Source organism: Hippoglossus hippoglossus, chromosome 22 (genome assembly GCF_009819705.1).
Source record: "Hippoglossus hippoglossus isolate fHipHip1 chromosome 22, fHipHip1.pri, whole genome shotgun sequence".
In the NCBI taxonomy this organism is placed as follows: Eukaryota; Metazoa; Chordata; class Actinopteri; order Pleuronectiformes; family Pleuronectidae; genus Hippoglossus; species Hippoglossus hippoglossus.
The window spans coordinates 13,793,852-13,819,111 of NC_047172.1; the positions used below are offsets into that span (position 1 = coordinate 13,793,852).

The 25,260-nt window shown below is 42.7% G+C and overlaps 3 protein-coding genes across 4 annotated transcripts; 1 reads left to right on the forward strand and 2 right to left on the reverse strand.

The window, feature by feature from the left end:
- Positions 1–176: 176 nt before the first annotated feature.
- fam161b (FAM161 centrosomal protein B) lies at positions 177–7,277 on the reverse strand. Its single transcript, XM_034576135.1, has 9 exons — positions 7,049–7,277; positions 5,446–5,669; positions 4,868–5,364; positions 3,519–3,832; positions 2,143–2,261; positions 1,877–2,044; positions 1,655–1,754; positions 1,394–1,569; positions 177–1,142 (listed from the first exon to the last, which is right to left on the reverse strand). The coding sequence occupies exons 1-9, from the start codon at positions 7,244–7,246 to the stop codon at positions 1,061–1,063; spliced, it is 1,878 nt and encodes a 625-aa protein (XP_034432026.1). The 5' UTR covers positions 7,247–7,277; the 3' UTR covers positions 177–1,060.
- Positions 7,149–20,985, forward strand: coq6 (coenzyme Q6 monooxygenase). Of its 2 annotated transcripts, XM_034576137.1 has the most exons (14): positions 7,263–7,553; positions 8,128–8,262; positions 10,439–10,497; positions 12,352–12,478; positions 13,585–13,715; positions 13,809–13,916; positions 14,743–14,805; positions 14,900–15,007; positions 15,659–15,861; positions 16,055–16,170; positions 16,503–16,669; positions 17,215–17,244; positions 20,116–20,122; positions 20,965–20,985. In XM_034576137.1, exons 1-12 carry the CDS (start codon positions 7,349–7,351, stop codon positions 17,242–17,244), a joined length of 1,452 nt encoding a protein of 483 aa, XP_034432028.1. In that variant the 5' UTR covers positions 7,263–7,348; the 3' UTR covers positions 20,116–20,122; positions 20,965–20,985. The 2 variants fall into 2 exon arrangements, with proteins under 2 accessions (XP_034432029.1, XP_034432028.1); XM_034576138.1 differs by lacking the exons at positions 20,116–20,122; positions 20,965–20,985 and having other exon boundaries at positions 7,149–7,553; positions 17,215–17,335.
- Positions 18,039–24,702, reverse strand: entpd5a (ectonucleoside triphosphate diphosphohydrolase 5a). Its single transcript, XM_034576136.1, has 13 exons — positions 24,023–24,702; positions 23,599–23,678; positions 23,170–23,313; positions 22,694–22,769; positions 22,159–22,194; positions 21,666–21,754; positions 21,503–21,582; positions 21,328–21,389; positions 21,127–21,228; positions 20,285–20,428; positions 20,113–20,169; positions 19,175–19,290; positions 18,039–19,017 (listed from the first exon to the last, which is right to left on the reverse strand). The coding sequence occupies exons 1-13, from the start codon at positions 24,426–24,428 to the stop codon at positions 18,934–18,936; spliced, it is 1,476 nt and encodes a 491-aa protein (XP_034432027.1). The 5' UTR covers positions 24,429–24,702; the 3' UTR covers positions 18,039–18,933.
- Between the last annotated feature and the right edge of the window lie 558 nt (positions 24,703–25,260).

Sequence of the window (25,260 nt, forward strand, 5' to 3'; positions counted from 1 at the left end):
ATTTCATAGAGGGGACTTTGTGATTATTTATTGCATCTATAAGATCTATATGACAACATGTTGGGTTAAACATTTTTCTCAGTTAGTAATTATGCACAAAATATATACAAATTGTAATGCCCTGAAAGTCGTACTATTTTTTCTCTGACATTCACTGTATAACATATTAGATATTTCTTTGTATGGTACATTTGCACACAAAAAAAAAAAATATATAGATTTCGATAGTGTTACGTAAAGACAAATCCCTTAGAGATTTCTCACGATATTTTGACCTAAAAATTACCTCCCACAGCTTGAATGCATGACACAGTAGCCTACTAAAGTAACCATATGGTATGTGGGGGTTTAAATGATGACTTTTTGATTATGATTACATACATTTCCAGACATTCCCATGTGGTTTGTAAGTTAAAACGATCTCTCGAAATCTCTGGTAGTTTGCTGTCCAGGCAAGACAGTGAACGTGCAACAACAAGCGTGTACTTGATGTGGGTCTATGGGCCTGGGAGCAAACCGCTGAGCTGCTCTGTGTGAAAATGCAGATGCACGGTGAGGGTTGTTTATTTAGGTGCCAGTGTGGCTGGAGAAATTACCGGGAAGTTTAACCTCATCTGAGAAAATATGCAGGTCAGATGCCTCGTGTCCCATCCAATCAAAACATATACATTTATTGAATTTTTCTAACTTAACTATGAAAAGTATGTTTAAGGGAAGTGGCAAATACAATTGAGTTCGGACAAATTAATGTCACAAACCCACTGGTGGTGTCCTCATTTGTCACTTTGTATTTGCATGTGTTCTGTTTGTGTTAAACTCAAAGCATATGAAATAGTAATTACTTATTAATGACTTACCCACACATATAAAAAGTTTGCAGTTATGTAGGAACTTTATCATTTCCCAGCTGTGACATTCATGAATGTCAAAGTTCAGTACATTTTATAATTTGTACTTTTGCACGTTTGGTGCGGACTGCCATGACATGAATCATTCCTGAGTACAGTGTTGTTTTCTGGTGGGGAGGCCGCAGAAAACTGTGGCTTCTCGACCTTTTTGATCATGGCATTTCTTCCCCTTTGGACTTCACGCTCTCCTCTTCCACATCTTCAATTTTCTCCCCGTCGTCTACATTTTCTTCCCTAAATGTGGGGACATGTGGGGTTAGAAAATGGCTATATTGTAATTACATCGAACCTTTACTTGGCTAGAGTATTTTTCTTTTCTTCGCTAAAGACTGTAGGGCTAGCTCAGAAAATTATGTAATACAATATGACCAAACCACATCAAGTCCTTGGCTCTCCGACAGCAGTGCTATTCATAATTTTACCGGACACACTGGGATTACATACTGGATGAACAAAACCTGCTAAAAATGCTCTCTCCCCTGTACCTGCGATGAATGTCATTTTCACGTCTTTGGTCATTTTCGTTGGCGTCGTCCTCAGATCTGGATGAGAATGATGTTTCTTCTATCCCTGCACCTTTTTCTTCAACAAACTGCTCCATGAACCCAGCTTTCCTCAGCTTGTCCCTGTATGTCTGCTCCGCGACAGCCTTTGCATTTCTCTGCCAGTAAAAAACTCAAAGTTAAACCATTGTAAACGCATGTAATTTACAGTATGATGTAATTTAGAAGCGTTGTGTCACTCACCTGCTTCACCTGCTCGAAGAGATAAGGGCGTTCACTAACTCGGGCCTTCATGTGCTGTAACTCTGTCATGTACTCTCTCATCCTTTGCTGGTCTGCCATCCTTCATGCAAAAGAAAAGATTATAGTCTGAGCTGCTGTGGCAGGCGTGTGTGGTCGTTTTGATGTGACCTGTAAAGTTTGCAACACTGCAAGAATGAATGGCCTCACTTGACCAGTACTTACGTGTGTAGCTTTAGTTTGTCATCATAAACTTCTTTCAAGCTGCTGTGTGGGTCCAGCAGCTTTGCATGGAGGGCGACTGTTTTCTTCATGGCCTGGGACCTCGTTTGATATGTCCTCAACCACTCTGCGTGCTCCTGATTCTTACTATCCCTCAGCTCCAGGGATTTCCTGTGTAGGTATAAAAAACATTCTAAAGTTTATTAGATCCAAATATGTAGGATGTCAAAGTTTTTAAAAAGGAAAAAATTCAAAACAATGCAGTTCACCTGATGGCCATGCTGCGCTGCCTCACAGCATCTGTAATGTATGTGGGCAGTGTGTCTGTGGACAGTGACGTTAAGGCCCCAAGCGACTTACTTCTACTGAGATGACTTAGTTTTGGTTCCTGTCAATGAGAGTGAAAAGACATCTTTGTTGGCTGAAAACAAAATTTACTGTTTGACTAAATATTACATAAAGTATTGAATATAGATTACGTTTTAAAAAATAATAAGTTAAAAACTTATAGGATGTAATTTGCTTGCTGTTTTCATTCACATGATACAACATAGGATGATTCCGAGGCAGCAGACTAGTTACTTTATTTGTGTGAAAAGCTGAATGAAAAATAAATTGATCAATTTAGAATAGATTAAAAAAATAAAGATAATTTCTCCACAATACAGTTGTAGTAATAGTGTATCAGAAATTACAAGAAAATCCACTAATATTCATCAAAAAATTTACTCAAATGAGTATTAATCAGTTCACACACACGCACACACACACACCATCATATATATTTTTGTACAGTATATCAGTACTGTAGAAATGGAGCTTGAGTTAAACTTCATAAATTACGAGGTGGAGAAAGTTTGAAACACAATACTTCAAAGGAGGGGAATATTCCCTCTGTGAACTTGGCCTACCGTACATATTTTAAATTGCTTTACACTTCCACATCTGAAGGGAAGTGGCCTGAACGGCCCCTAAAATTACACACACAGCGCAGAAGAACACAAAGGATATACAATAAATCTTTCATCATCAAACACTTTGCTCCCAAGGACAAGGATAAGAACGTAAAATGTGACCTGGTCAAATTCCACTGCATCACTGGACCACAGGAATATGTCACAGACCACCAACCAGTGCACAACATCTGTTCATCTTAGGTTAGTTTTAGTTAATTTAAGAAAGGAGCTTGTCATGAAGAACGTTGGGGACTTTAAGGACGTTGAGTGGCTTCCCATCCTTAAAAAAAAGAGAAGGGTACTGACTTGATAAAGTGGTGGGTGGATGTGTCTTGAAACATCCATCAAGCAGAGTCAATGTGAGAATCTTCAAAAAAGGTGATGTAGAACCATAACATGAAACCATCTGGACCTGGTGCATTGAATGTCTTATGTAACTCCTGCAGAGAAACCACCACCTCAGGAAAGGAATTATCCTTTAAATGTACTGCTTTAATATGTTACTAACAAATCTGAAAACTTGACTTAATGAAAAACACTTTAATTAAACTTGAATTAACTTAATGAAATTACCACCATCTAATCTAAGAAGGAATAAAACTGCACTGAAACGAACGGATGAATCACAACAACTGAGAAAATGGGCAATAAAACAACACAGCATGTCAGAGGGGAAAGAAACTTTTTACCTGAGATTTTTCTGGGCTCATCTTTCTTTGTCTTTCAGGCAGAGCTGATGTTCTGAGGCTGAAGGGCTGACACTTTGTCACATCTTTACTCTGAGATTTCCTCAGCACCTCTGTCTGCAAGGCCTTGTGCAACCTGCGGAAATCTGGGACCTGCTGGATGATTTTTGGCTGGAAGCTGGGCTTCTCATCCAGGAAGCCCAGCTTTTCTTTCCTGGTGCGCTTGGCGGTGCGGAGCTTTGGCATGCAGGGTGCAGAGGAATTCTCCTGTCGCACGGTTGTCTGAGTGTGGACTGTCCTGCTGACCTCCTCCTGGTCTGCACAGAGTTACAGTCAGATAAGGTAAAAGCTTCAGTCATGTTATTATGTAGAGTCTACAAGGGTCAGTTAATGTGACTATTAGGTTTGTAACTGTTTAAACAATGTGGTCAGGATATTTATTCAAGACTTGACTGTGGTCAGGATATTTATTCAAGACTTGTTCAAAATCTGAACAACAAACCAATGCTCCAGTTTTTGAACAGAGATCGACTCTTTTCTCACAGGGCTACAACTCACATTATAACCTCTGATAGGGAGCTTATATTTTCACCTGTGTCTGTTGATTTGATGGTTTATTTGTTTGTTGGTGTATTTGTTTGCAGGTTTACACAAAGAAACTACTAAATTAAGAATGAGGCCTGGGAGTAAGAAGAGTCCATTCATTTTGGTGAGGATGAGGATTAAGGGGCAAAACAAGAATAGTTTTTACAATTTCAGTTTTTTCACTTTCTGTTTCATGACAAATAAATCATTACAGTTTTGAAACCACTTCCTTTTTTCCTATGTATTTCTACTATAAGAACTAGACAATCATGTGCAGGATTGTTTTGCCTTAGTGGAGGTATGCACTCTACTGAGTGCCATTCTAATTCTACATTATGGATAAATCTGAAAACTATTCTATCGGTTCTAAATACTTACCTATTCTAATTACTGTAAAAATGGAGTAACCTGAGAAGGACACATCACTCTTTAGTTGAACTTCACACAACTCACTGATTTATGTTATTTATAAAGCCAGACAAGTTTAGAGACAGTGGCCTGTATTAGTTTGAGCTGGCAGTATAGTACCTTACGCTCCTCTAGCCCTTTATATTGTACGGATATCTAGCATCATATGGAGTCCTCAGGCTTTGTCATTGAAGATACAGGATCATGGATACAGACACATCGTGGATTATTGATTGTGGTGGCATCTGATCATGGATTATACTTAGAACTAGATTGTTTAGATATACAATGTGACAATATGATGTCGCACCTTGTACATCTTGAATATAAAGGGAATTTGAAGTTATACATCATCCTACCTTTCAGCTTAGAATGTAGCGGGTCCTTTTCCACTTTGCGAGGAGGTTTCCTGACATTAGCTGCCTTGTTTTCCTGCTCCTGTGAGATTTGGTTTAACAAAGCTATCAACTTCTCCCTTTTCTCTTTCTCTCTCTCCTGGAAAGTGAAAGGTTTCTGAATGGAGAGCAAGAAGTTCTTCCTCTGCTCGAGACCCTGCTTCCTCTCTTTCTCTTGCAGCGCCATCATCTCCTGATAGAGAGGCTGCACGACATGGCTGGGGACTGGGTGGGCGCAGAACTTCTTCTGACATTCAGCCTCGGCCTCCTCCTCTTTCCTCATCTGTGTTGTTTTAGATAAAGCGGACCGTTCACACTGCTGTGTCTTGGTAGCTTTGACTGAACAGTGTACCCAGGCTGAAGAAGTTGAGTTAGGCGTCTCTGTCCATCTAACATGGCGTGAGGTATCTTTGACTGAGGTCAGGGCATACGTAGAGATGGATCTCCTCATTCCAACAGGTCTAGAAAGTAGTAAAAGTTCTTTAGGAATACATATATATCATAATTAAAGTAAAACATAAAAGACAAGCAATCAAACCTACTTGGTCTGCGCGTTCAATTCCTTTTTATCATAGGTCTCTTTGTGAACATCTGTTGACAGGAGAGCGTTCTGATGAATCCTCCTCTCCAGCAACTCTACATGTCTGTTCTCTGTCTCCTGCAGCTGCTGTCTGAGGGCTTCAGTCAGGGACTTCCGCTGTTTCTGGAGAATCAAATCCGACCTCAGTCCATCCACTACCAAGGCCTCCAGCTTAGACATGTTTGTCTGACAAAAAAAAAGCAGAGTTAAGTTTTTAAAAAGTTTTTAAAAAGCTGTGAATTCCTGTAAATTGAAGAAGAGAAACCTGAATCATCAACAATTTTAACTGTCAATTTTCAATTCATCAATGAGGAGTACCAAACTGCTTATGTTTCCATCTTCTGAAATTATACTATTTGTTATATTTAATTGGGATTTTTCCATTGTGATTTTTAAACATTTCCAAAAATACAATTACATAGATTATACACTGTAAACTGGCATATCTTATATTATAGATATAAACCCTCTCAAAACATACTGCACACATACACAAACAAGTGGAAAGTTGCGAGATACATTATACACGTACTATACTAGATATTTTTGAGGTACTTTGGTATTTAACTTCAGTATTTCAATTTTGTGTCTTGTATATTTCTATTCTAACATAATTAGACATTAAATATTACACATTGATGGATCTGTATTAGTCTAATAATGTCATATACAGTAATAATTTTGGCAATTTCACTGCACACCCATTAGTAGAATTAAGGACTATTTTCAGTTGAGTAAAATAACTTAAAAGTGTTACAGTGCAGTTATCATGTACTTTAACTTTACTTGAGTTTTCTACTTTGATTCTACTTAATCCTTTTACTCCGCTACAATTCAAATTTGATACACTTAAGTCACAAGTGACAGATTCATATCATTAAGTATCTAAAGTGATGAAATTCAGGCCCACCTTGATATACTGCAAAATGAATGTGATATACACACTAATGCATCAATAATTATAATCCAATAATATAACACAGATTATTCTGAAATGAGCTCTAAAGCAAGAAAGCACTTTTACTCCTGGTGTTTTAATTCTACACTGTGATAGTACTCGTATTTTACTAAAGTAGAGTCTCTAAACACTTCCTCTACCACTGGAGATCAAACAATCGATCTAAAAAAAAAACAATGTGGTGATAAATCAATAATGAAAACACGTATTTATAAATATATACTTTCATTTCAGAATAAAAACAGTTGGATAAAGTTGCTCTCTTCAAACTCCACATCCTGCCTGTGTCGAGGGGTTACTATGGCAACCGGACCTCCGCGCCCACAACAGCGGGTGATGTCGTTTTAATAACATGCATTTAACGTGAGCTAACGTTAGCGCTTCTCGTATACTTATACACAAACTCCATTCCTGTTTTCTGCCACTTTAAAAACAATTTAGAAAACCAATGGAAACAACAACTTGAAAGCGATGAAGGAGCCGCCGGCCCGGTGAAAGAGGAGTTTTCTGAGGTCACGTTTCTTTCTTCAGCCGCTCTGAAGCTCACACGCTGGAGTAAATATGTCTGCTGCTGGCGTAAAGTTGACACGGTCTCAATTTAACAAACCTGGGTATCACTGACAGTCTGTGCAGCTGGGCCGTCGGTAGCGGTAGCATTAGCACCGTCTGTGGACACAAGCGGAAGAGCGCCCGCCGCGTCAGAGCGTGCTCCGCGATTGGCCATAAACCCGGAAGCGCTCTCCCCTCTGGTGCGAATGTCAACACAACATGGCTGGAGCTCACAGCTGCTCGTGTTAGGACACATCCAAGGGGAAACATCTGTGTGGCTCTCAGGCTCTGCAGCTGGACTTTATCCACAACTGTTTAATACTCGGGTTGTCTCATATGAAGACAGCGTGAAGATCGGATGATGCACAAGCTCACAAAGGCGGCGCTGGCCTTTCACGGACTCGGTCGGTGCTTTGTCGCCGAGAAACACGTATCTGCTATAAACATCAGCAGAAGAGGATTAGTGTGTGCACAACACGGGGACGATCCTGGCGAGAATGAGGTGTATGATGTTATCATATCCGGGGGAGGGATGGTTGGATCGGCAATGGCATGTTCCCTGGGTGAGTGGTGTCAGTGGCCACATGTCAGTGTGTGACAGCTATTACTGACCTGTCCGTATCAGAAGTAGCTGGCACTCACATGGAAACAATTATACTCTCAATTATGTTGTAAAACGCCTAAATTAAACATTAATAGCCATACCATAATAATCAAGGCTTGTCTGGTAACACTACTGAGACTCATTGTTACATATGTGCTGTGTTTTCTCTTAGGGCGTATGATATGATATGATATGATAAGATAAGATAGTTCTTTATTAGTCCCACTATGGGGATATTTACAGTGTTACAGCAGCAAAAGTGGAAATAGTGAAATAAACACCCAGTTAAGGTAATAAATAAGTAAAACATGCAATATAAACACATGGGACAATAAAAGATAGAAATATGTACAATGTAAACAAAATATAAACAGTAAAATGGTATTGCACATATATGAAATTGCATGGATAGAAAATGATTATTGCACAGTTAAATCAGTTGAACAGTGGTTGCACAGTCCGACAGCAGCAGGAGGGATCGAACCTGCGATACCTCTCCTGTCACTTCTGATACAATATTCCACTATCGACAGGTATGGATCCCAACTTGGAGGGCAAGAAGATTCTGCTGCTTGAAGCAGGCAACAAGAAAGTGATGGACAAGGTCCCAGACGGCTACAGTACCAGAGTCAGCTCCATCAGTCCTGGTTCTACCACCATCCTCAGCGGTACCACTACACACTCTTACAACATCATTGTCAAGATTTGTTGTGATCGTGTCGATTGCAAAGACAGAAAATAAATCAAAAAGTTATTTCTGTAGTGAATAGCTTCCTCCCTGTGAAAGGCTAAGTGGTGCTCGATAGTAAATGGCTCCCACAAGGTAAGCCAGGGATCAGACAGTGTCCAGTCACCCAGGCTAAGCAGGGATCATATCTGACCTCAGTTGTTCTTCTTGTGATAGGTCATGTGCAATTTCTCCTGGCACTATTTCTACTAGTTAAGGAATTAAAGAAACAAATTGATAGACTTGTGAAGCCAGGAAAAGGGAGAGTCGAAAATTACAGGTTGTGAAACATTAGCTGACTTGTCAGTGAACCACTTTTTTGTCCTAAACTACAATCTCTATATTTAACATAGTTGAGAATGAATCTCAGTCCAGACTTGAGTGTTTTGTTATAGCACAGAATAATTTAAGACATTTACATATTTACATCCATATTTACCCTGACTGTTAAAATGATAACTGTCTTAAAAGACCATGTACATCACATGGTCATCTGAACAGCTCAGTGACATGAACACGGGCAACAATTATTACAACATCTCCTCAGTAGGTCACACATTCCAGTGCATGATGATGAGATTTTTAACTAGAATGGCTCTATAATAGAGCGCATACCTTCACCAAGGCCCAACAGTCCACTTACGATTTGCTAACTATTCAAGAAACATACAAACGGTTGAGTTCCTACCGACTATTCCAGCTACACATTGGTGGTAGTTACTGGTTTGTTGCCCTATTTATTACTTTACAGCTGAAAAAATCCTACCCTCCCATTTATATCTGCTAGATCCAGAATTTTATTTAGATCCGCACCAAATTGCACACACTCAAAGATATCAGTCCCATCAATAGGCCTGACTTTTTTTCCACAAGATCCACGAGTCACTGCCTTGGAAATCTATGAAATAGATAAAATCACCGAAATCTAACAAGGTTAAAGAAAGTGATCCAAAAAAATCACTTTGTCTCATCCTTCCACAGTTTTTGTGGAAAAAAACAAACAAACAAAAAGAAACATAACCTCCTTGGCAGAGGCAACTATAAAAATCTTGAAAGTGAGAGAGCATCTCAAATGAATTTGCTCCCTTACATTACTTGTGAAGCACTTAGACTTTTTACCATATTAGCTGGTCAGAGACTTACACTGATTTGACATTGAAAAGTCATTAGAGTATTTGATACATACATTCAGTCATGCAGAGTGACAGAGTTTACGTAAAACACTCTGCTTGGCTCTTATGTCATTGCCTCCTATTGACGCCCAACCACCAACTAAAGATATACAGTAAACATGTCCCATGTTTATGGAGCCCCACTAACCTCCTTCATAAAATAAAACTTGGCATTCACACTAACTTTACATGGAGCTTTAAATTGGTTTTGTATTGCTTTTAAAATGATTTACAGCTCCAGAACCGCATTACATAATGCAGGCTAAGGTTCTAGCACGTTGAACAAAAACAAACAGACAGTGAGAGATCGATGAATGATTTTTACTGTAAATTCATCACTTCATAGTCAAATCAATGGTTAAGTTTAACACACGTTTGTGTCGTCTTTAAATACTTGCAATGTTTATTTAATGGGTGGACCAGTGCAGCTCCGACTCGACCCTGATTGACCCACAGTATATCCTTTTTTTTTTCTGCCAAGGAGGTTATGTTTTTAACCCCTGCCTGTTTGTCGGTCTGGTGGTTTGTTTGTTCTTGGTCTAACCCTAACCCTTGGTGGAAGGATGGGACATGGGCCAAGATAGAACCCATCCAATTTTGGTGCGGTTCTGGACAAAAGCAAGGGTCCAGGATTTTTTTAACATGTTGTTTAACATTGTGAGACATTTTTACAGATTTCCCTGAAATAATTCATAGATCTTGATGAAAAAACTCATAATCATATAAAGGGAACTGATATCTATACATTTTGGTGCAGCCTGATTGAATTTAAAGTGACGGTTGGGCCTTGGTGGAGGTATGTGCTCCACTTAGTGCCATTCTATTTACATTTGTTTTGATACGTCTGTTTTTCTACTTTCAGAATATGATATTAGTTTTATTTGTAAGACACTGGCCTGACATAACATTTGTAAAGTGATTGTTTTGAAATGTGTGCACACACAGGTATTGGAGCGTGGGAGCACATTTTACAGATGAGATGCAAGCCGTATAAAAGAATGCAGGTAGGTTGATCTTCAGGATTCTGCAGTTGTTTTTTTCTTATCTGTACAGTCCAGTACAGTAATTACCGTTTTACTGCCATGTCAAAAGTTCAGACAAGTGTCATTTCAACCAAAACAAAAATAACTACAACCCACTGTGACACTGAACATCTCCCAGAAACCTTCTGTTACACAACTTCTCTGCATATGTCCTCCAGACTTTCTAATTTACAGGCCCACTGTATGTATTTCTGTCATCCATCAATCTTAGTACCATGCAATTTGTGGAGAGTAAAATCTGTTACACTCAGCCTCTACCCAGTCATTCATCTTAAGTATCAAGCAACACAATACTGTATCACATTATAATGTATATGGTATATAATTGTTCACATAAAAATGGCAAACAGTGGTTTCGTGTAACGTGCATTTTGTTCATCCCTTTGTGTGCTTCATGTCTTTTTTTGGTATCTCTGCAGGCTCTGTGGCGCGCTGGGTGCCAAAGAACACAAAGCGCGTTTAAAAAAAAAAAAGAAAGAAAGGCATGGCTCGTTCAGAGCACTGTAAGCCTTCACGAGTTTGCAAAACTTTATTTATTAAAGCCGTCTTTTCTATGAAGAATAAATCATTTCCACTTTCCTCAAATTGGTACTCGCTCCCCGAGTCTTCTAATTACGAAGATTCATGTGAACAACGGGAAGAAGATGAAAGATTAGGAGAGTGGTTGTTTTCCTGCGAAGTGAGCCGGCTTTACGGCTGTGGGTGCAGGCTCAGGCCCTCTTGTAAGATGTGGTTGGTGTGTACCAAACACCCGACCGCAGGGTTTCTCTCTGGGCCTAAGATGTCATCATGCAGTGCCTTACAGTGATTATGGTAGTGTACCTCTCCCATTATACCTTTCCCTCTGCTACCACCATTTTGGCTTGTTTGCCCTTGAATCTCAGTCGAATACATCTCAGCCATAGAGCCAAAGTTAGTACTGCAGGTCCACTGTAAATAACATTCTTTCCATGTTATAAAATACTCTTCCACCTTAAATGTCCTGTAAGCATTGAGGGTTTAGATTCAAAACAGAGGGAAAATTTAGTTTTTTTTGCCATCAAGGCCTCATTTTTTTTTTACCCACATTTTTCTCCATAAAGTTGCAAGGACGAGTATTGTTAAAAATCTCGCACAGAAAGCAGCAACTCGTTCTGCCCCAGAGCTGCAACATTTCACCCTGCACTAAACAAAACCAAGGCAATTTTTGGGCTGGTCTCAGTAGATGTTTCTTCCCAACCACTTATCACAAGTTGCAAACCCCACTGCCATTAGTGGTTTTCTGGAGGGTATATCCCCCTACTTTATGGCGAGTTGGAAAAAAGTAGTGCAGCAGCATATTACTGCAGAATGATGGGTTCTGTCACCATAGTTACAACCTTGGAGAGGGATTAACCTTGTACAAACGCTTTTTCAACCCCCCCCATGTTTAACTTTCACTGCTTTCAGGTTTGGAATTAGAGCAGCCCAAAACCATATCTCATTCTGGTTGTGGATAAATATTGACCTACTCTGTAATGTTCACAAACATATCATTTGTTATTTGTGTTCCCAAGATAATGTTTGTGAAAATCCACATCACAAAATTGCATTAGGTCCTCCAGCTTAAAGTGCGGCGTTAAGCTGAAATCATCGGTCCCAACTAGAGGGGTGCCGGTGACCCTGATCCCTCTGGGGTTGATGGGTGCAGGCCATGCCAACCTCTGAAAGAAGCTACCAACTTTGATGTGTTCAGCTCAACGAAGAGGCACTTCTCTGCCCAGCTATATATAAGGAAAGGAGATGCATTTAAGGATAGACTTGAAGACCACAGGCATAATGGGGTCTCTCATTTAGGTTTGGGATGCCTGCTCGGATGCCCTGATCACATTCGATAAGGAGAACCTGCAGGACGAGATGGCGTACATCGTGGAGAATGACATCGTTGTGGCCGCGCTCACGAAACAGCTGGACAGTCTGTCCGGTAAGCACTGATGATTAAAAACATGGAGCCCCACACAGTAGCAGCGCCCTGCAAGGCCTCTTGATTCCTGTTCCATCTGCCTAATGTCCTAATAGAGGCTGACTCTGGCAGCTAATGTCACCGCATTTATTCCATCCTGTTCCGCAGGTTTTGTTTATTTGTACTCGGCCCCGGTTACTACTTTTAAAGTTAAACTCTTGGAGCCATCCGTGTTTTTCCTGCAGTTTAACTCAAAACCTCACATTTTGGGCGCTGCAGAGCCCCGGCAACCTGTGTGGACACGTGAAGTGGTCCAGTGACCTATTTAAAGCTGCCATGTGCTCCAGAGCTTTGCCACCTCTGTAGACACTAAAGCTCCGGCGGTGTATGGTGCTGCATCGCTGCCGACAACTTTTGTGAGGTTCTCAAATAAAACTTTAGCTCCGCAATGTGCGAGACAGTTAAAGTGGCATATTTATAAACAGTTTCTTAACATTTGCACCAAGTAACGGATGTGTGGTTACGGCACGTTTCTCCCTCATGTGCCTCCCATTCGCCCGCTTCTCTGCTCTCATTTTAGATGAACTGCTGTTAGGCTCAAGATGCCGTACATGAAAAGTCTGCTGAATTATGCTCCCCACCAGCTGTTTTCAATGTAAACCCAAGCTCTCCAATCAATGAAAAGCCGTATTTGACGTTAGTGTTGCGGCACCAGTAGCCGTCTCTGCGGATGGGTCCCGCTCCAAATTGGCACGAGCCAACGTAGCTCAGGATCCTTTCATGTTTCGAGATGACAGCTGCTGATATTACAGGAATATGGGGCGTTTTAGTGCACAATCCAACAAGCTGGCAGCGTGCGCAAAGCGTGGCTACCATGAGCCAGCGAGGAAAACCAGTGGTGTTTTATGAGGTGCTTTATAGATCTTCCACTGCTGTTGCTGCAGGCAAACCATTGATTTATTTAAAAAAACTGAGTTGGTGTGATGACACATACAGGGGACCAAAGTTAGTCCCTTTGTTGTGTTGTGAGAGTCACAGCAGCTACCATTTTATTTTAAGGAACACTGCTTTATTTTCTTTTCTGCCCTCTTTGTATTGACCCGATTTATGTCCCTGTTGTTTGTCAGATAATGTGCAGGTGAAGTACAGGTCCAAGGTGGTGAAGTACAAGTGGCCCATGCCACAGCAGTCGGCAGAATCCATCCCATGGGTCCAGGTGAAGTTGGCCAATGGAGAGACTCTTCAGGCCAAGCTGCTGGTCAGTGTGACTCCATCACATGAATTTGACCTTTTCTTCTTCCCTTCCTTTGTTTGCTTTTTACTCTTTTCCTCTCGCTCATCTGTTTTTCAGATCGGTGCCGATGGACCGAACTCAATGGTGAGGAGGGAATTAGGGATCCCCACAGTCAAGTGGAACTATGACCAGTCGGCTGTTGTTGCTGTGCTGCACCTATCAGAAGTGAGTATTTTAATGTATTACCTCTGCCAAGGAGGTTATGTTTTCATTGGCGTTTGTTTGTTCATGTGTTAGCTAGCAGGATTACTCACCCGACGATGTCCATTAAATTTTGTGGAGCGGTGAAGCATTGTCTAAGGAAGAATTCATTAACTTTTGGAGGGGATCAGGATAACAAGTGCCAAGTGCCCCTCTAGATTATATTAACGTTTATTTATTTATAAGGACAGATGCAATACACAGAGATTAGAGCACAGCAATAATGCAATGCAGTGTGGCATTTGTAGCAACTGCTAATTTCCGATGCCTGTTCTCAGAAGGACAGAAGGAATAACAACATGAGAATGATTATAATGAATATCCAACTAGACTGTCTTTTTTATGACCTTATGCAGCTGTACAATGAGCCACTTATGAGTTCACATATGTATAATTACACATAGTGAAACAAACACATATCCATTCACATAAACACATCCATATATACACTATATGCACATGCACATGGTGTGTCCATAAAAACATACACACCTTCCTCCGCCTCAGTCCCTACACATGACCGCCAGATTGATTAGTTTTCAAGAATTCACATTCAACACAGTGTGTTTCTCAATACTTTTTATAATGTTTATAATTTGTGCAAGTATTTATCATATTTTCATTATGATCATTATTGTAATGTCACGTCTGTCAGCATGGGGAGAACAACACACCCACGCTGCAGCAACCTTTATATTATCTTGTTTTTATGTGCGACATAAGTCAAATATAGCTGCGCGACACAATGCCACACAATGTGAGTGTAATATTTCATGTTCGTGTTTGACAGCCTACAGAGAACAATGTGGCCTGGCAGAGGTTCCTCCCAACAGGACCCATCGCAATGTTACCGGTAATGTATCATCCACATCAGTAGATAGCTGTAGCAGGATGTCTGTCTGTCACATAAGCATTTAATGGAGCTCCCGTGTCCGTGCTGTTTGCAGCTGTCGGACACAGAGAGCTCCCTGGTGTGGTCGACCAGCCATCGCCTCGCTGAGGAGCTGCTAGCCTTGGATGAGGAGAGCTTCGTCGACGAAATAAACTCGGCCTTTGTAAGTCTTGCTCTGATCATCGAACGGCTGATGTTGTATCTGCACTCAGATTCCACATGAGTCACACAGCTCATGCAATATTTCTGTGTTTGTGGGCAGTATGTTGCAGGGGTTGAAAGTCACGTGTGGACCTGTTGTTCAGTGACTCACACAAACAACATAGTCATTGTTTTTGTCCAGAGTTTACACAATTCTAATAATTCACTGCGGGAGTGACCTACCTATCCATTTTTTTATGTTTGGAGAAACTCCTTTTTCCCAAGCTGGCTATTTTTACTGGGCCTGCTGATGGACGGGGTCACCACGGTTGAGTCACGTTTGGTTTCAGGCCTGGTTTGCTAATTAAACCTGTGGTCACCCAGTGTCGACCATTACTGCATGGAATGTTTTTCAAACAGAGCTAATTCAACTGCATGGCCTGGCCAGCATCTTCTTTTAATCAGCCCAGCTCCCGAGGCCCTGCCAAACCAGTTAGTTAGGGAGGGGAACAAAAAGCACTTTCGCTGCAGTCGCGCTTTGCTCCTATGTCAGCTAATTTCTTTGTCCACTTAAAGGGATCATGTCTGTTTTCTCTCTCTCTCTCTCTCTCCTGACCACTTCGTATTCTCTGTGAAAACGTCTCCTCTTGCCTGCCTGCGTGTGCACGGACAGTGGAGTAATGAGAACCAGTCGGAGCTGATTGAGACAGCTGGCTCTCTGTTCCGAGGGGCCCTGTCCGCCATCATGCCGTCTGCAGGTTCACCTCGACAGCTCCCTCCGAGTGTGGCAGGGATCGGCCCCAAGAGCCGTGTCATGTTCCCCCTGGGCATGGGCCACGCATCAGAGTACATAAGGCACCGAGTGGCTCTGATTGGGTAAGATAGTGCAGAAAGTAATGGACTTCTCATTAAAAGATTTTGCGAGATGAGAGATTTAAAAAAAAAAAATCTTTATTTGATCTCTGGCTTCACATGTAAGGGGAATGACTCTGATTTTTGCAGCGGGCACACAATTGCATGACACACTCTGAATGTGTTTGGATAGTGGAGGATATGTTTGTCTTTGCAGGGATGCAGCCCATCGTGTCCATCCCCTGGCGGGTCAGGGAGCCAACCTGGGCTTTGGGGATGTGGCTTGCCTCACGCGGCTCTTGAGCCAGGCGGCCTTTAACGGGAAGGACCTGGGTCAGTGAGAACTCTAAACAGACACGAGCCCTGCAACTATAGCGCAGTGGTTTTCCCCTAAGTTCTTTTCCATTGCCCAGCCGAAGTACATGCTGTTGACGTGAATTATAAAAAGCCTCCTTTTCCGGCAACATTTATTTGATGTATTTCTGCTCGCTCTGCCAGGAACTGTGTATAAGTTTTCATTTTCATAAAAATGAAAATCCCGTTATGAGATTTGTGTTTGTTTTTCCTTCTATTAAATGTTCTGGAGTCAAAATAGCACCAGGACTTAATGTAGAAACCATACGACAAGTTTTTAATCCCAAGTCTTTTTTTGTTTTTTTGCGCAGGAGCGATCCAGCACTTGTTAGAGTATGAAACCGAACGGCAGCGACACAACCTGCCCATGATGGCCGCCATCGACCTCATGAAGCACCTCTACTCCACTAACTCTGCCCCTGTGGTTCTCCTACGCACCTTCGGTCTGCAGGCCACCAACATGCTTCCATCTCTAAAGGCAAGCTCCCCTTCTTTTAGCCTCTACCGTCGAACATGTCCTCCGATACATCCCAGTGAACCTGACCGTCACCCAGATACTATCCACCACCTGTCAAACCTAAGCTCCGCCTCCACTCTGACCCCACCCTTCACCCTCTTTTCTGATTACACGGAGCTTTACTCTAGCGGTGTCTATAATTTCCAGGGTTTTTGAACCTACTACTATGGTATCTAAGTTTAGCCCCAAATTTAGTGTTACCAAAAGTGTGTGGGTGGGGTGCAGGGCTGGCCCTGGGGCAGCGGACAGCGGTGTTGGCTTGTGTTTTCACACCCCTTTTATTACCGACCGCTCATGTGAAATGGCTTTATTCCCTACTAAGTGATTCAGACCAACACAACTGTAACTGGCTGTAAAGACACTTCACCATGGAGGCGCAAAGTGAAACGTCTTTTCCATATTAAACGATGGTGACTTCACTGGTTTACAGGTCTTGTGTCGAGGAGGTTTAGTGAGACTTAAAGGTTACAGAGTTTTTTGAGTTGGTGTCTTTTTTGCCTCTGCAGGAGCAGATCATGGCCTTTGCAAGCAAGTGATGCATTCACCGCACAGAGGACGTTCATGGATCCCTGAAGAGTGTGAGCTGTAAAAATTGTGTCTGTAAAATAATAAAGATATATTTCACGATATATTTTTTTTGTTGCTTTTTTGCATAATTTGATGCATATAAATCTAGTTCACAACAAATATGTTGCACTACTTTGCAGCTGTCCAGACTATATTGTAAATTTTATGGATTATATTAGACCCAAGTTCTGAACTACCCAAGAAGTATAGCACCTTGTTTCTTGGATGGAGGAAATTGGACTTCACAATCATGTATATAATATATAAATATATCATTTGTTAAGTTTAAAGATTATAAAATAACAGCATATCCATACACAAATCACATTTTTTATGTTTTTATTAAAACATACATGAATAGTATAAACGTATTCCACTGGACTTTGTAAAAACACCAATTTACATATTGTCAGTCATCAGGTTATTCATACTGATGGTCATGAGGCATTTCTGAGCGACTGTGCAGCATAAAACGTTTTTGTTGCAATGTAAAAGCAGTTGTCAGAGTATTTCACTAATATTAAAGTTTACATACGTATATACAACAGTAGTTATTGAACGCTTTGAATACTGAAGAGACAGCGAAGGCTTTTGGCTTAGAGAGCAGTTACACAGAAAGTCCAAGAGTTAATAGTTTGATGAGGATAATTAAAATACATTAGATAGACTTTCAGTTAATTAAATATTTATACAGTTCACACGAATATATACAGTATTACTGGTGAAGAAGTCATGGGTTTCAAAGTTTTTTTTTTTTTTTTAAACATAATTTCTGTTTACATTTTTTGTCGTATTCAATAGCTGTAAATTACGTCGTTGATGAAAGGTTTTCCCTTCACTTGTGGGAAAATACAGTTCAGACCTGGGGCCCCTGCAATTTAGCGGTGCTTGATGAGCCCTTTCCACCCGCTAGACAAAACAAACGATAATGGCTAAAATAGAGGCATTAACCTCATACTTGTAAAAAGCTGTAACAACACAGTCTGTGAGAGGCATCTCCCCTGCAGCACTCTCTCCGCACCCCCCTCAGTCAGGAGGAACACGTACAACTCTTCAGTCGACACCAAAGCATCGGAGCACGTCTTCGAAGAGAAGACGCTCAAAATCCAATGGTGCTCAACTTGTCAAAGGCCCGGGGGCCAGTCAGATCATTCACTGCTACAATAAAAACTGATTGATTTACAGGCATAACTTTGGTTGCGCTTGCAGCAACTAGTCTCCTAAAGGTTTTTACACTGTTCTGTACAGTTCACTCCAAGGCCACAGTCAGCCCCTAGACACCATGACTGCAGGTGCTGCTTCTAGATTACCCTGTGCGCATTTTACAGGTAGTTGAGAAAGACATTTCAGATCAGACACCCATTGGGAATCAAACATGTAAACGTTTTACAAAAATAAATTCCGCCCACCAGTTGTGAGCTCAACATACAGTAGAAATAGCTGGCCTTATAAAAATATAGTGATTTCTCTCAACAGTTCTCGGGACTTTCGCAGGGATGCTGAGGTTTGAGGAAACGAGGAGGTGGGTGAGGAGGCGTGGCGGGACTTGGGTGTGTCTGTGAGGGGGGCGGGCTGATCGAGGGTGGGTCGGAGGAAGGGACGCCCCACAGTGATGGACTGTCCCTCTCAGTGCCGGCTGTAGTGACAGCGAGCTGTCCTTAGTGGATGTTGAGGTTTCTGAAGTAGTCGAACGTTGCCCCCAGGGCCCAGCTCGTCTCTACGTTGTTCACCTTCTTGGCGAGCTGTTGAAAAGAGGAAGAGGAGGATCTCCGTCAAAATCACAGAGCAACACGTTGAAGTCTTGTGAAACCCTAACAGAATATGGTTCGCTTGTCATTAAATGTATTTCTTCGACGCCCACATCCACTGTCCGCAATGACCCAGCATTGTTTTCCTCACCTGCAGCACAGTGTTGTCCTTGAAGCCAAATCCCTCCTTTAGCAGACAAGTGATATATGTCATATCCATGCAGAGGAAGGGGCTGATTGCACGGTATTTGGTCATTTTGTTGCACACTGCAAACACAAGAAGCCACAGCGTTCAGACATGACAATAACACAGGTTTCACATACATCTGACAAAAAAAAAGGAGCATTTGTTGCATCATATAATAACAGTCCCATTTATTTCTAACCCCCGTGCTACGTGATTAAAAGACCTTTCTGTTTTTGTTTTGGCTGCATAAACAGGGAGGTGTGAGGAGAGTGGCTGAGGGTCAGCACAAGGCTGCGGGTGGGCGGTGGTCTTAAACCGGTTGGTACACAGCGTATGTGTCAGGCCGCAGGTGGTGTGTGGCTGTCAGGTGCCCTCCTGCCTGGGCCAGGCAGACACCGTCAGCTCGGCTGCCAGCCTCAGCCAGACTCGCTCCTCCAGACCATGTGACAGTGTTCTCACAACACAAACAGCCTTATATAACACATCAACTCACTCTGTACTCTGCTCGCTATAAATCTGCTCCTACACGGACATTACAGTCACAAACCCGAGCCTGATCAGCATGCCCAGTATCTGTTAGACCTGCTAAAACGTTTTATAGTCATGTTAACATGTATTTACCCTGTAATAAAATACATTTGCCTTTTAATCCATCTCCATAACACATTTTAGCAAATATAGCAAAATACAGTTACATTTTACTGTTGTAATAAATTCGGTTTTGGCAGGATAAGCTGTGCCAATTTGGCGCCATTGTACCAAATGTTTTGGGCACAAACAAGCTGTTTAGAGAATAGACTGTTTGGGTGGTTGGGTGACTGACTGATATATTTAACTTCTAAGATTGTCGGTTTCATACACAAGTCGATTCAACCCTGGAGAACATAACAAGCAACTCTTACCTTCCTTGGCTCTCTTCTTAAAATCCCTCACTTCAAGCGAACCACCTCGACTGCCATCTTTGCAGAAAGAAAAACAAACATGCAATTTGAGTACTGATTTTGTGCAAAGCATGATAATTAGTATGACAGATGGTGGCGCTGGAAGGTGACGCCTTGGTCTGTGCCCACTCACCAATGAGGCCAGACTCCACAGCTCTGTCGAAGTAGTAGGAGAAAGCGTAGAAGACGCTGCTGCCCTTCACCTCATACGGCTGGTGCACTATTCCCTTGATGACTTTCATCACCTCATAGTAGCACAGTTTATATCCTGCGTAGCCTGAAAGACAAGATAGAAGATGTAGTTTTACTTTACAATCATTTTACTAAATGAAACGTGGAGGAGACAGTCAGTTCCATCCATTGCTGCCCTGAAGCAGCAATGGATGGAATGCAACGGGGAGAGGCCGGAGACTCAGTTTGAGGTCAGCCACGGGTTGTAGCCGTGGGTTCACCAGATAATATACCAGGGAAGCCCCAGAAGGACGAGTTTCCCACAGCCCCACGGGTATGGTTGGCACTGATGTGCCGGCAAAACCATGTGCTGACAAGAGCGACAGTTAGCACGTCCCTGTTGAGTTGACTATTTTTACCACATAATTGTGAGCGGTCCAGATCAAGCCGCTCGTTACACAAAAAAAATAACAACTCAGGGACAAGCCCAGCATCTTTTGGCTACTTGACTGTGGTATGGGAGTGACTGCCTTATTTGTGAACTTAACTGACAGTTTTCTCTTGTTTAAATACAAGGTTGACTGCAATATAATTGTTCAAGCGGGAAGAAGATGGAGAGAGAGAGAGAATGACAAAACATGTGTTTGGCGCCAAGGTTACAGAAGCTTCAGCGGGAAAATGTTCTCATGTGAGAATGTATTGTACTGTACTCTATTGTGTTCCACAGTCGAGAAAGGAATGCACGGATCGCTGGGACCGAGGCTCTGGGAAGGCAATCAAAACCTCAGAGGGCTTTTATCTTACCGTCTGGAATCCCGCTAACTTTATAGGTGGTTCCTCCAAAAGTCACATCTTCTCTGAACTTTTTCGGGAGGCAGGAACTGGTGAAGATTTTCCAGTCTAGGCCTGGGAAAACGAAAAAGAAACCGTTCGTCATCTTCCACCGACTACATTTATTAAAATGGTGCAAACAGAGAAGGCAATAAAAGGTTCTAGAAACTCTACCTTCAGCTCCTAGTGCTCCAAGAGTCGCCAGTCGAGCCGCATACAGGCCATTTCCAAGGTAACTGTGATGGTGACACACACTTATTGTAAGTTTTGGACCGAATGCTAATAAATGAATTTTCATGAGCAATACCAAACCTATAGAGAATAAAGCATCTTCTGGGGGGTTATTGACCTGTGTGTGTAGACTTGATAGGTGTTGTTGAACAGGTTGAATCTGGCAATGTAACTGGTTGGTGCAGACTGGACCGTTTTCTGTTGGATAAAAAAAATATGCTTAGTTGTGTTTTTTGGTTTAAACGTTTTTTAAAGAGAGTAGCATGAAATATGTTATTCACCCTCGACTTGGGAAGGAATGTGATTTGTGTAGATCCTCCACCCAAATCCAGGATCCCCACCGTCCTCCTCGTGTTGGAGTACAAGTGTCCTGTAGGAAATAAGCACAAAGTCAAACTCAGCACCCTGGAAGAAGGAAACTTCCTCATCAGCACAACCAACAGGAGACACAGTGCGGTCTTGTGTCTTTATCTCTAATTTTAGTATTTGTTCCATTGTTGACAACCACCAGGGCCAGGATGATGCACGGTCACATATCGTCAGTGCCCACCAAGAGGGAAAACACCTTATTGGTTTGTCGTGTAAAATAAACTTGATGGGACCGATGGAAAAAAATGTGTGTTTGTGACCTCTGTGGGGCCAGTGACTCAAACTCATAAACCTCAGACAGGAGACAAGAGTCTTTCACTGCCGGACCTCTGTGTACACTGCAGCCTCAGGTATGAGCCTCCTAACCACTAACACTGCCATAGCGAAACACAAGCAATGTCTTACCTGTGAGGAAGTTCACCGTGACCCAGGCGAGGATTCCTGAAAGGGCACACGGGTGGAAGAGTGTGCATTAGTACAGACATGAGAAGTGATCACGGCTCGCACACATAAACAGGGGATGAGTTTTAGTCATATTCTCCTTCATTAGGCCCGACGTTAAAAAGTTACAGCATCTGTTCATCAGCGTGTGGGCTCACGGACCAACCCAGATAATTACAATCGTCTCAGATGTCAAGTTATTGCACTCGTAAAATGAGGATAATGAACGGCACATAGTGTGTGATGAAATGTAACACAAGTGTCTAAATGAGTGATGTGGAGGATCACGCTAAATTATTGGGCGTGGGACTCACGCTGGCATATTTATTTGTCTTAGTGAGGTGGTAACAGACCTCTTGTAAAATGAATTATGAGAGCAGAGAAGTGTTTATTACTTGTTCTTAAAGCACCTGATCAGACAATATCACCAATGTCAAAGAAAATAAAAATGTTTTATGTGGAGTGCAAATTGGCGAGAGGGCATTTAAAGAAAACCCACCTTCGTTTGTTCCGTTCATGATGGAAACACTGTTGCTCGGCACGAAGAAGGGAGACTCGTTGAACACCTCTTGTACCTGTGGAATACATATCGTCTCTTTTAGAGTGATCTACTACAAAACAACTACACTTAACCACATAGCCAAATGCAGCCCCATTGTTGGGATACAGACTTTCCAGACTGTGGAAGACAAACTGTCTTTTAGATTGACAGATAGCTCAGCCACAAGCTCGGCTGGAACAGTAGCCCGGATTTAATACTTTAAATGACAAATATGGTTACTCCGCACAACCCCATAACAGATGTTTTTTTGCAACATGATAGCCACCAAATGGGCAAAGACTCGCTGCCTTTTTTTGCAGTGACACTTGTAAGCACTTAGTGGTTTCTCATCCCCGCTCCTTGGCGGGACGGGTGGTGTCTGTGCCAAACTGTCTGAGGGCAGAGGAGGGAAAAAAAACTCAAACGCGCCTCACCTCCTTCAGAAGAGCTTTGGCCTTTTCCTCAGGCAGCAGGCGAAGACCCGCCGTTGCCTTCAGCACCACCGGGGTCCTCCTCCACTCGTCCTCCGGGACCGTCTTCTTGGCGATCTTCAGCAGCTGACGGACGGTGTTGCCGCCCTGAAGAAAAGATGGCAATCAGGTACAAAAATCTCACGGGCAAACTAAATATTTCCTAACAAAACGAAGACATTTAACATTGGGTGATTAAGTCAATACAGCAGACAGGAGTGGGCAGCAGTGGCAGTATCATGAGGGGTGTAATTTTCTAATTACACCATGTTTACTTTATAGGAGCCCAACCCCAAGATAAAAAAACCTCAGTGGTTTAGTGGTTTGCAGACAGCGAACAACTCCCTAATAGGATAATTACTATTAAGTGATGGTGCAAACACAGGTACATACCTCCTCAGGGTTGTCCTTATAGGCAGACAGTCCCGGCTTCACCGCATTGTAAAGTTCATTGTCAAGAACTGGCAGCTCCACTAAAAAAAAAAAAAAGAAATGGATCATAAACCAGAGGGGTCACAGTGTAATGATCAGGGATGTGTAATTCATGTAATTGCATAGTTTTTTCCTTCCTGGTATTTAGACTGTTGCACTTCACCTACATCCTGGTTGAGTTTCAGATGTTTGCTTCCAACACAGTCAGAGTCAGACGCAGGCAAATTAAAGGTCTTTTCAGAAGCTGTATCACCCTGAGCACTTTGCCAATGTCCTTACACTGACCCAGACAGAGTGGGAGCCAGCAGCATGTGCATGTGCAGAGGGAGGGAGAGAGGCATTCACTCATTCAGAGAGAGGGACAGAGAGAGAGAGGTGCACTCACCCGGGTCTTTCTGGATGAACTTGTAGATGTGGATCCTGGTGCCTGTGCTCCCGGCGTCGAACATGATCCCGTAGAACACCCGGCTCAGGTTCCCGGGGGAGGAGGCTTCGATCACCGACTGGTACACCTCGGGTCGGTGGTAGGGCTCGGGCGCCGGGTGCACGACCTCGGGCACCGGGTGCAGAGCCTCCGGGATCGGCGGGATGACCTCGGGCGCCGGGTGGAAGACCTCGGGGATGCGCGCGGCCGCCTCCTCGGGCAGGAGGTTCTCCGTGTTGGCGGAGTGCTCCCGGTAGCGGTAGATGTGCGGGGAGTAGCGGTGGTGCCGGTAGTAGGTCGCCTCCGCCGTGAGGATCCCGGCCAGGAGCCACGTGGATACAGCGAGGAGCAATCTCGGCGTGGACATCGTGTTTTTCTTATTCTTTTTTTGCCGGAGAGAGGAGAAGAAGAAGCAGAGGGAGAGGAGGAGAAGCCTGGGTGGATGCTGGGGTGAGAGGCCCTGCACACACACAGAGAGAGAGAGAGAGAGAGAGGGAGAGGGAGAGAGGGAGCAGAGGAGATGGAGAGAGGCAGAGTGGATGCGATGCACACTCAGGACTGTCCGGTCATCTGTTTACACTATATAAAGACATAAGGGCCTGGCGAGGGGCCACACCGGGAGCAGCCTTCCACCAATCCTGTGTGGGTCCATCCCAGCTCCATCAGCCGAGCCCCCTCCTGGGAGCTGAGCCGGAGCAGCACTACCTGCCCACCAGCACCAGAGGAGGAGGAGGAGGAGGAGGAAGAGGAGGAAGAGGAGGATTATTTTGGGGATTTTACCCTCCTCATCTTCAATGTTTTGCTCTGGAGCCAAGCAATCCCTGCAGGAGAGGAGAAAGGGGGTTTATGGAGGAGTAGAAATGAATGGTTGACGGTGAGGAATTTTGAAAGAAATGGTCCTAAAATACCAGTCATGGGAGTTTTTCAAACTTGTAGTGACTTGACTCCAACTCTCTGACAAGGACTCAAACCCGGCTCCTGCTAAAATTAAGAGTTGAGTCGTTTCAGCTTGGAAATTGATTATTACTGCAGTTTTAAAATCAGAAACATAAATATTTACTTCACTATGAACTTTTACCATGTCAATTATGCTATTCAAATATTTTGGGGCTTTGAATCGAAGGACATTTCAAAATAAAATCCTTTATTTATGTCTGAAAACGTGACTCATTCTTCATTGCCCGGATTTCTTCACCGTG